Source organism: Mustela lutreola, chromosome 9 (genome assembly GCF_030435805.1).
Source record: "Mustela lutreola isolate mMusLut2 chromosome 9, mMusLut2.pri, whole genome shotgun sequence".
Classification (NCBI taxonomy): Eukaryota; Metazoa; Chordata; class Mammalia; order Carnivora; family Mustelidae; genus Mustela; species Mustela lutreola.
The window spans coordinates 139,434,242-139,446,195 of NC_081298.1; the positions used below are offsets into that span (position 1 = coordinate 139,434,242).

Here is an 11,954-nt window from a genome sequence, read left to right on the forward strand (position 1 = left end):
CTGAACATTTGGCCATCTTTTTGTCCACAGTTTCATCTCGAGGAACCTTTTCCCCAATCCTCCCATTCTAAGGGAAGCTCTATTCCCATGTGTTAACTTCTATCAACGTCTTACTGCAGTGCAAATCTCTTCCACTAAATTCTGAGTTTTCTGAGAACTGGGCCATGTCTTACTCATCTTTACATTCCCAAAGCACCCTGGCAGTGCCTGGGCAAGAAGAACCATGTGTTCACTAAATGAATGACCCCCAATTCCTAAACCCCAGTCAACTAAAACTACACACCACCAGGATGTTTGAGCTATACTTACTGCATTCTTACAGCGCGCCTGACTCTGGCCCTCGAAACAACCTATGAAACCGGTACTATTCTGACCCCATTTCACTGATGAGGAAACTGAGGCTTAGAGATGTCATATAACCTGTTGCCCAAGTTCACAGATTATTTATGTTCACAACTTTCCTCCACGTAGACTTGTACACCTAGATCATCTTGGTAGAGAGCAGAATGTCAAGAAACCTTTTACACATACTGGACATGAAATAAATATCTGTCGAATGGGTAATTAAATCAACTCTACGGACACACACACATCCCTTCAATTAATTTGAAAAAGATTACGGCATTTCGAGGCTCACTAACATACATACCTGTATCTATATAGATAATTACATATATATGTACACAGAGAGAGAGAGTAGGTAAGTTCTAGGGCAGAGATAAAACCACACAATGAGCCATGAGGTGATTGTACACTTTTTACACTTGAAGCTTTTCTCCACAGTGACCATCTACTACAGAAACTGCAGGTCATCTACCAATTTTGCATTTGATAAATAAACAAGCTGTCCCTTCCCTTGCGGCTTCACGCCACACTAACAGGCATGGTAGCGTCCCAACTGTTGCTTTCGTCACTACACAATGTCTGGTCCTCGGTATGTCAAAGCAGCTCCATAAACTAAACTAGTCCAGTTGCCTCTTTTCCACTTAAATTCACAACAGATAATCTGTGAGGGAGCTAAAAATAAGGAAAGAGAACAAGGATCCAATCAAACAGACTCTGCAAAAGTATTCTGTAGGTCCAGGCTTTCAAAGAACCCCAGCAGGCACATCCTCTTCTGTAAAGCCTTCTGTGGATCCCCTTGGCTGAAAGCACTCGTCTCCCCGGACTTCGAAGTTTTTCTAACCTCACTGATGACCTGTGCATCACAGAGAGAGTACCTTCGCTTCTGAGGACAGGCATTATGCTTGAGTCATTTCTTTTGGCCCTCACAGTGCTTGCACAAAGAAGTACAATGAAGAATCCGCTGAAGGAGTGAGTGTACAGTTAAGAAGGTCAACCCTTCGCAACATGAGTTCTTAGGCCAGTTCTCCCACATATTAGCAACAGATTAATTACGCTGCATAGAATTTCCTGGAAGGATGTTAGAATTAATTTAAATCGGTCAGTAATGACTGAAATGAAACAATCCTTCAAGGAAGAATGGTATTTTGCTTTTGCAAACCAGAGTATGCGCAGCAGACTTTTGGAAAAGTGTTGCGTTTAGAGCCGAGAGCATACCTGGCTATCTACGTCACTATTCTATACCTGCCATGTGTTGCTACGGCGCACAGATAGTTTCAACTGTCTGGTCAACATAAGCAAGAAAAGAGAAAAGATCTGTCAGACAGAAGAAAAGAAAAAAGGAAAGTAGGCTGATTTATCCATGGAAGATGCTTCAAAAAACTGATAGCTGAGAAATGTGCTTATATTCCAAAAACGGACTTCCGTATTTGTTGTATACCCAACAAACATGACCTTCAGCATGAGCAGCGGACCATCCAGACTCCGGCCACTCCACACATTTGAAGTCTGGAGAGACTGTTCAGTTGTGCCTGAGGCCCTGGCTCTGAAGACATAAAAACCGTAGAAGGCACACAGGAAGTAGAAGGCAAAGGCGAAGCCAGGACCCGCATCCTTGGCTCCAGACTAGGCATTCCAGAAACCACACCGCCACGGGGAAGCACAGAGAGCTGGAGAGGACCTCATGGAAAAATTGACCCAGGAAAAAGTGATTCCCAAATGGCTGTGAGCAGAGGTTGTTTTCTGATCATGAGGCATGAAATGAAAGGTGCCTATCCTTCGAATCAAAGTTCCTATTTGATTTCACATAAGTCACGAGATTTAGCTGATGATGTGGTGCCCTTCAAGACACCACAGCTCTCCTGGATATACTCCCAGGCCTCTGGGAATCTTTATCATTTTCACCCAACCTAGTATTAAAATTCAGCTTAGTCAGATACAGATATTAAGTTTATAATTTTTATTCCTAGAATGCAACTGACCTACTAATTGAAAGCAGACACTTTGGAACAAATTCTAATTGAACTCTCTTCCATATCAGTCAGAAAGATCACTCGAAAACATCTCAAAGAAGCTCTTCTTAGTTAGAAACCTCCTGACATATGAAATTGCAATAGGAAGTCAAAAACAAAGTTTATTCTCACCCTAAATCCAAAGCACTAATTAACGGGAATAAAATCACCCTTTCTTCAACACGTTGATGTGAAGTGATAAACGCCAACTGGAGCCAGAGCAAGTGGGAACCAGCGCCAACCAAGAAATCAAGACCCAGTTCTTGGCTGCAGTCTAAGTCGACAGGAACATTTATTGAGTATTACACAGAAGACACCTAATCCTAATCAACATTCCTCCTCCCCAACCAAAACCAAGCAAACAAAACCAAACAAACCCTGATTATCTTAGTTCTGTCTCATCCCCGTAGCTCCTACTTACTCCGTGTGTGCCGGCCTCATTAACCAAGCCCAAGAAGGCATCAAAGACTGAGTCACAAACCCAGAACAAGAATCCAGTTCTGCTACTGACTCATTGGACAGTCCTAGAAAAGCCATACTTCCCCCACTACTCTGATGGTGTGAGGTAATTCCAAACACCCTCCTACAGAATGATCGCAGCCTGAACTAGAAGCTTCCAAATGCGCCACTGGGGTTTGTGCTATTTCTCAGGCCATCGAACGACCATCAGGAGCTAAGAACAAGAGTTGGAGGGCTGAGAGTATGGAGGAGAAGGATCTGGGAAGAGCAGGGCACTAACCTAGTATCTTCTCACCTCTATGCAGGGTATCTCCCTGAAGAAAAAACAAGGCTCTCCTAAGTCCTCCCCACTTCTGTGGCCTCAGTTCTGCCTTCCCACGCCGCCCACACGGCAGTTCCGGTTTCTGCACAGACTTTAGACGGCCAGGGCAAAAGTCACAGACACAGAAAGAGAAAAGGAGAAGAAAAAGAGAGAGACAGAGACAGAGAAGGAGTTGGGAAGAGAGACACACAGAGACATGCTGGAGGTACCCACGTACTGACATCCCTGTGGCCTCGCCTTTAAGCAGGACCTGGTGAACTTAAGGACAGTTGGCAGATACAGTGATTTGGCACCTGTTGTCCCAAATAAGTAGGATGTCCGTTGTGAAATATGCGAACTGGATGCAGGTGTGACACAAGGCAAACACAGACCACATTTCAGCATCTCTAGGTTCAGAATGGGACAGGGAAACCCAGGGGCCATGAGGGCAGATTTGGCAGGCAAGCAGACTTCCAGTCAAAATTCCTAATTATAAGATATTTTCCATTTTGAAAAAAGCTAAAGAAAAAAGTCCCCAAATGAGTAATTAATGTAGAGAGTTCACTTATATATTACTATAGGATTTGGAGTCTTGCACGAAGATCTGCCCTGTGAAAGGAACCTGACCCCAAGGCCGCTCCTGCTCAGGTAAATCCAGCCGCTACTACTCGCTGAGGCCAGACAGCTCTCCGATTCGGCTTACACGGAGCAAAACCAGTGGAAAGGACAGATTTATAAAACCACTTTAGATGGAATTTCCAGGAAGGACCTGGAGGAGGGTTGAGGTGACAAGCTGTCACAGAAGAAAGTTCCGGAGAGGAGCTCAGTGTTTCTTGACAGTGGCAGGGTGGTGGAAGGGGCAAAATTTGACCAAAAAGAAAAACAAATTCAAGTGACAGCACAAATGGCAGCTAAGTACACGGGATGCTTCAAACCCGTTTCACAAGATACAGGTTTCACCACCAAACCAAAGCTTTCTTCAGCTGCCAAAGTGTCTCCCTTGTCCAATGAGGAGCGTGAGGCGCCAGGCGCCTGCCCTCAGGCGTGTGCTGCAGTGAGTGTGCCCTCTTGTTGCCCGGCGCTCTGAATGTCCACCAGGAGTCAGTGCATGTTATCCTCTGTCTGGACGAACTCTCGCTTAGACGCCAGAGGATACTACATGAAACACTTCCAAGCCAGAGTCCAGCGAAAAGAATGGTAACAAATTCCAAAGACAGACCTTTCTCCAGTCTGCCCCAGATCGATTTCTTCAAAGCCAACTTTCCAATTGCTAAGAATTTACTCCGTGTTGGTCAACTGGAGGCATTCTTTCCCCAACCTCCCCTCAAGAACAACTTCTTGTCATTTCCAAAACTGGTCAAACTCAAACTCTGCAGACTGTTCATTATCTATAAAGGAATGGGACTGTGTTTCTGCCATGAAAAAAGTTTATTTTTTACTCTGATAAATATGTACTTTCAAACCGCATGGAAGGAAACACCAGGAGTCAAGTGCGTGCCAATCTGGAAGGCTGTACGGAGGGCGGTCTCCTGCTCCCCTTGTGCTGGCCCCCCACGCAGACGAGAACTCAGGGATAATCCCATTCGATGGCGTCAGCCTTGCATTTGCTGAGACCTTAGAAGTCTCTTATCCTTTGTTTTAAAAGTAGCAATGCTTCCCGACTTCTATTCAGGCCAGGGAGGATACACTTTTGTTTGAAATCACCTGCCTGCGTTTAATTGCAATTGCAAGTAAAATATTTGACTCACTTCTCCCTCCTCCCTCCCATTCACGCTGGGAATTTAAAGTTGTGAAACAAACCGAACCTGTCCCTGCTTAATGCCACCAAACACGGCAACACCTCGCTTTAATAGAGCACTTAATTGATGCTTCACCGGAATGGAATCCCTATAAATGCGTGCTATATGCTCAGTCCAAACAAATTAAAAATTACTCTCACAATGAATTCCAAATATTATGCTTAGACAAAACAACAAACTGTTATTAAACTCATAAACCCGCATCCCACAAGAACCTACAAAAAGTCTTAAGTTCAAGTTACCAGATCGGCTACACCCTCTGACAGAATGAACTCTGCGAGCCTCCATAATCCCTCACCAGGAACTGCGCACTCTCTGCAGAGACAAGAAGACCAAAGCGAGATACCAGCGAGATACCAGCTCCACATCCAAACACAGGCCCCTGCTCAGCACCCCAGTCAGGCAGCGCATTCTATTTTAATCCTCTTTCTTTTGCAACACGAGCCTCTCCAAGATACATAGAATGCTTGGCTCTGAGTGACAACCCAACCCTTCAGAATGGCTCGGTTGTTCCTTCTTAGAGTGGATAGGTCGTAATTAAAAGCACAAAGTGCTCTCATTGATGGGTTTTTTCCTCTAGAGAATGGAACGCTCTGGTTTTGCCCATCTCTGACTGCCTCCCCCCTTCGCTTCTCACTGACCATGAAGAGACAAAACGTTTTGTCACCCCCACAGATAAGATCAGGCCACCAAGGAGAAGACGTTCCATCCATATGCGAGAAATCCAGTCGCAGTGTGAAATGGAGCGCTGCTTCTGAAGGTCACCCGAAGATTCAGAAAGCCAGCGGGGCCCACTGGAGCACCCCAGGAAGCAGGCCAGGCTGCTTTAAGCCATGAATGCACAGACAATGAAACAGCCAGACTCCACATCTAACTTCCTCTAGCAGGAGCTCTGTGCTTGTCTGTCTGGCAGTAAGTGCTTTGCTGCTCATAGTTTAAAAAATCAAACATGGAAACAGTGGCTGCACCACAACGCAGCTTCTGGTGTAAAAATGTACAAGTCACGGGGGTCGGGGGGTCGGGAGAGGGGGGTGGGGTTATGGACACTGGGGAGGGTATGTGCTATGGTGAGTGCTGTGAAGTGTGTAAACCTGGTGCTTCACAGACCTGAACCCCTCGGGATAAAAATACATTATACATTTATTAAAAAATTTAAAAATTAATTTTAAAAAATGTACAAGTCACTATTGGAACAAATATGTTACATGTTTTGTATCCCTGGGGTCCACTACATTTTTAAAGGGTTTGCTTAAAATTTGGGACACCTGGGTGGCTCAGTCAGTTAAGAGTCTGACTCTTGATTCTGGCTCAGGTCATGACCTCAAGGTCGTGAGATCCAGCCTACCTCTGGCTCTGTGCTCAGGACGGAGCCTGTTTTGGATTCTCTCCCCCCTCCCCCCCCCCCCCACGCAGGCGCACCCACACAGGCGTGCAGGTGCACTCTCTAAAGAAAACCTTTAAAAATAGAAAGATCTGCTTAATATTCATGGGCGTCACAGCTACATATAGGTGATCAAAGAAAACCCGACCTTGGCTTTGGACCGTAGCTCTTTTCCTGTTGCCAAACTGTCTAGGCAATTATAACTCAGTGTGTTCCCAGTCCATCAACAGAGATCCCTTCCTGTTAGCGGTCCCCTGAGTCCAGGGGCTCCCTCAAAGCTGGCTGGCCCAGTTTCCACCTGATTCCAACACAGCTATAATTTCTATTTCTCTGTAGTTAAACATCACTTACCAACAATCAACATAAATTATTTCCTGTTAGCAAAGTGCTTTTCTACTAAGGGAACTTATACAGTGAAGCAATAAAGCTACTCTATTAACAAGAATTAACGCACTTTTAAAGATTTTATTTTTTTAATGTGATCTCTACACCCCAACACTGGGGCTTGAACTCTCCACCCAATATAAGAGTCGTAGGCTCCACTGACTGAGCCAGCTGGGAGCCAACTAGACTTTTAAATACTCCCCCCTGTCCAAAACGCCTTCTGTCCTTTTCAAGGTCTAGATTCTTACATCCTTGGACAGCCTCATCGTGATGACCACGTAGCAAACACGTACTCATCTAGGGGACTAAGTGCTTTCTTCTGGGTACTGAGCAGGTAGCACTACCTCGTTACATGTGAACACGGAAAAGGGCCCTTAGCACAGTGCCTAGCATTAAACAGGCATTCAAGGAAGTTAATTCTCTCTCCCTAACTTCTGTTTCCTTTATTTATTCTAGATCTTCAGGCTTTGAGAGGTCCTTACTTCCTATCACAAACCAAATCTCAACACTGTTGTAAACCCTTCATTTATAATTCCAGCAAGAAATAAAACTCCAGGCCAAGATGTGCAGCCTATCCAGAATTAACCACTGGATTCTGGAAATACTGTCACTGGAACAGGACAGACAGTCCCAATTTATAAATTAGCAGTGTCTCCAAAGTTCATCTGCAAAGTGGTGTAAACACCCTTTCTGTGATGTTATATTTAGGATCTCAAACTCTCCCACAAAAGCCCATGGGACTGCCAACGTACCTGAATGACGACACCAGGGTCACAGCCTGGACTGAGCACAGTGCCTTGGTCCTGGCGGACGGTAGCTCTTCGCTGCGTCACGAATCCCCGGGGTGGGGGATGTGCACAGCAGGCTCCAGCCAAGATCTCTATCCAGCCCAAGAAGGCGCACACCTTCCCCGACCTTCCTCATGCGCCCTTCTCGCTTCCCTGCCCTCTCCCACGTGACCGATGCCCTCAGAACTCCCAGATTCTCAACTGCAGCCCCTCACCAGAGCTCCACTTTTAAGGTTTCAAAGGCGGAGGCTTCTTCCTGCCAAAATTACCTGCGATCAGCTGTACATCTGAAGGGAAGAAATCTGACCGTAAAGGTATTCCATGGGGGAAGACGAGTGTCTGATGAACCTGCACTTGTCCAGAGATTTCTGCCTCTTTAAAAGAAGCCTGGCTACCCAGACAAATCGAACTTTGTGTGGAAGACAGGAAAACGAGCTGAAACAGGTCTGCACGGCGGAGAGGTGAGGGCCACCTGGGGGGCTATTCCTAAGCTACCTCAGCTTTTCAGAGTCACTTCCTCCTCCTTGCCATTTTGAAAACTTGTCATTTTTTTTTTACAGCCTCCATAATGTCTTCGAGTTTCTAAAGGAACAGCAGGTGCGTGATAACACAAGTACGTGACAATATGACGGGAGTGGATTCAATGAGTCCAGCTTGGCAGCGTTCTTTCCAACCTGGAACATAAGCCATGGCGTTCGGGATTCCTATGTCCTCAAAATACAGTCACCCCCAGAGCGAGCTGCAGAAGCTACGGGAAAACTCAGATGTCCACACAGGGCCAGAATTCTGGTTTTACTCATCCTGGCATGGCCAGAAGGGGATATTAGATTTGTTTCTAAAGTGTTTTGGGGAGCAGGGGAATGGCACACATCACCTCTTACGTTTATGGGAGAGAATGAACAACAAACGTATTCTAAATGAGAACAAGAAAAGTGGGCAACAAAAGTGGATACTTTTGAAAAAGAATCAAAAATCAAAAAAATCTATACAAGATTCTGCACGCATACTCGTTCACTCTAGCTGCCCTGGGGCATCAATTACTTTAAGTGTAAAAACAGAAAACATCCACTTGGCCAGGGAAAGCCAAGAATCTGGACACTGAATTCCAACACATGCTTGAAGCTGATGCCTGATACCAGCATCAAAAGGCAACAGCCTCATTAAGAAATGGCACAAACGCTTTCTGGTAGCAGGCAAAGGCTTAAAAACCAAGTCAGTGTTGGGGGTCTGGAAGGGGAAATGAAAACTGAATTTACCTCCATCCATGAACAAGCAGCTACTAAGACTGCTTAAGACACCCCAACAACACTTCTCTTTACTACAAACATGCTGAAGGTCGCCAGAATGAAAGCAGCCATTATCCTGACCCGTCACCTGGGCTTTCGTTACCCCCCGAAGAGGAACACGTCAGACAACCGGAGCACCCCGCCCACATGCTGGGCCTTTCCACCCAGATCCCCAGGCACTCTGACAAGTGCTTATTAACCTTGATGACGTGCCAATGAGAAAGAGAGTTGGCCACCACAGCCTTTTTATTTTCCTGGGGGGAGAAAGGGGAGAAAACCGAGCTAGTGAACTAAGGGACGAAACCCAAGGTTATGGGTAAATCAGAAAAGTGAATTCAGGACTTAAGGGTTCCCGATCACCACCTCCACAATTTCTCAATTAGTCCCTAATGGCAAACAGGAAGTCTACCTCTATTTTGCTTTAAGAACAGAAGCTCTCGGAGGGCACAGGGCCAACTGTTCTTATAGGCTGCTTGGGATTTAATTTCAAAGTAACTGTAGCAACAATTACATAAAATGAAGTTTCCTTTTCTTCCTAACAACTCTTCTATAGCGAATTCCCGGGTTACTCGAGCACCAGACTGTGGACGACGCACCCTGAGGACACCTGTGTAGGACCAAGGGGGTCGCCTCATGCGACCATAGTAACCCCCACTTCCTCACACTGGCAGACCCTACCCACCACGTCCTCCACTGAAGACACACTTTTGCCTTAGACAGGACGCCCCCAGGAAGAAAGGATGATGCCACAAAGTTCACACGGTTCACAAGAATCCAATCATAGAATTTTTTTTTAAAGCAACCGTAGGCAGTAAAAAATGAAGTTATGCAATAATTAATACCTAATGCTGTCTTATCTGTCATTGCTAAGCTTCCTACTGAATAAATAAGAGAAGAAATTCTCAAGGTAGAGGACAGGTAGGTGGTCGTGGCTTTGCACCTGGCCCCTGACGAAGGGCAGTGCAACGCACACGGCAAGTCTGCGACAGTACCCAGCGTCAGCTCCGTGCCAACCGCCCACGGACGTGTCTCCCCTGTGAGGCCTGAGCTCCCGAGTTTTTAAGTAACCCAAAGGAAAAATTACCTACGAAACCCCTGTAATTCCACGAAAGAGGGATTATACTAAAAGAATGCTGTGGGAAGGGCAGAAATGACTCAAGGACATGCTGAATTTTTCTGGCAAGGACCAAACACTCCAACTAGAATGATCCAAATGATCACGTGAATTGGAGGCAACTCTTCATGAGGAAAAGTGCAGAGAGAAGACCCTTACTCTAGCTGAATGTGAAAGTAACGGCAGGAAAGTACTGCTAACGAGAACTTGTATTTAAGAGACTTTCTGAAGAAATTCCAACAGCTTCCTGGGCAATTGTTTCAATAATCCACATCCCGGGCCCGCAGGAGGGAGGAGGGAGGTATTAATGCCTCTGCAAATAAGGAAAAGGAGCACAGGGAATGGGGCGTCAGGTGCCCTGACTCCCCCGCCCCCCGCCACTCTGCAGGCTCACGCACTGCACCACACGTGCAGAAGGAGGTCCACAAAGACTGTCCTTTTTGGAGGAAAGAGAGGGACAAGGACAGTTTTGTAACCTCTGGAAGAAGCTGCACTTACGAGAGAAAGTCAAGAATCCAGCTGACTCTGCTAGGTTAGAAGAAAGGGCATAGCTGATGAGACAACAGCGGTTTCTTCTCCCAAAGTCTTGTCTCATTTTCACACACCTCATGACTTAATGGCTCTCACCTATCCTCTTACCGAGTTCATTCTCGCTTTTACTTAGCGAAAGAATAAAACATGCAAAACCATAAAAAAAAAAAAAAAAAAATCAGTTGCCAAATCATTAAGCTCCTCCCACTTTCCCTCCCAAAGCTGGAAGCGGGGGAGCCCGGGACTCGGGTACCTACCTTTGCTTCATCGTTAATGTCCCAAGTGAAGGAAATGGCATTATATGCAATCTCCTCAATGTTACTGATGGTGTTGAAGCTTTCTTTATAGTCAGCTACATGAGTGATGAAAAAGAAAGGGAAATCGTGATTTCTGGTTCCAACGTTTTCCATATTATTGCCTCTGAAAAACTTGTATGAACACATTGTTGGATTGAAAAAGGTTAAAAAAGATGAAAATAAGAATCACAAGATTTTCAAAATACAGGTAAGCTTAGACCTATTTAATTTTTCCCCATTATGTCAAAATTAAGATATTTAGGACTAAAAGTTTACATAATTGTCCCAAGGTCGCAAAACTAGCTCAGAGAACCAAGATGAGAACTTAGCTCTTTTAAATTGTTTTGAAAAGAGAACATGAACTTTACAAAAGGCAATAGAAGTAACACTGAGATTAAGAGCCATCTTGTGATACAGATGACAGTTCTGTACCAAAATTTCTACATGGCAAGAAGAGCCCTTCTCATGAAGCCCCTGCATTTAACACGGTTCTGCCCAGATCTGCCACCACAGCCCAGCGGCTACATCCCTGGGTCTCTTGGAAGACAGAAGAGCCTAGCAGTACAGCTCATCAGGTAGCCAGGGGAGATAGCTTAGGTAAGTGCCCGCCAGCAGTATTTGCTTCTGCTTGTTTATTTAGGATTTTTTCTCTACTTCACCATCATCTACAAATAATCAGTATCTCTTAAAGAAGACATTCCACCTCAAAAACTTTGCAGACCAAAGAGCAGGGCCCTCTTACAAAGAGCAGGCTCTAGAGCTTCTGGTCCAGAGTCATCTGGAGAGCCAGCACTGCACAGGCCACACGTCCTTATGAAGGAAGTAAGTGAACAACACTGATTCCAGGAGGCCGAGAACAGGGTTTGGAACAGATCAGTAGCTGGCATAAAAATTCAAATGCTTTCGGCAGGAAGCCGATCGCTGCCAAAAATAACTGGAATTAGAAAACTGGATGCTTACACCTCTGGGAATAAAAGCAGGCTCCAGAGCTCCTCACCTATGTCAATGCACCTTTGTTTGGCCGTGTGCTGCCGTGAGTGCCAGTATTTCCAGTGCCTTAACTGATCTTCTCTGCTTTTGTCTTCTGCAAAAACCACCATGATCACACTCTATGAAAGAGAATGGATTATGATATAAAGATGCTAAAGGGTGAGTATCTTCTGGAAATCTTACTTAGTGTTCTATTTTACAGTTAAGGCTGTAAACTGCCATTTTAGATCTTCATTTAGATCTAAATGAGAGCTCTGACGAGCTTTCCTGG

The 11,954-nt window shown here is 45.3% G+C and overlaps 1 protein-coding gene across 1 annotated transcript in view; it reads right to left on the bottom strand.

Annotated features, from left to right (window-relative positions):
- Positions 1-11,954, bottom strand: part of GRHL1 (grainyhead like transcription factor 1) — a 51,576-nt gene that overhangs the window by 27,841 nt on the left and 11,781 nt on the right. The window contains exons 7-8 of the mRNA XM_059132681.1: positions 11,691-11,802; positions 10,655-10,749 (exon numbers count right to left, since the gene is read on the bottom strand). Of these exons, the coding sequence (XP_058988664.1) occupies positions 10,655-10,749; positions 11,691-11,802 (207 nt within the window). The remainder of the gene's footprint in view (positions 1-10,654; positions 10,750-11,690; positions 11,803-11,954) is intronic.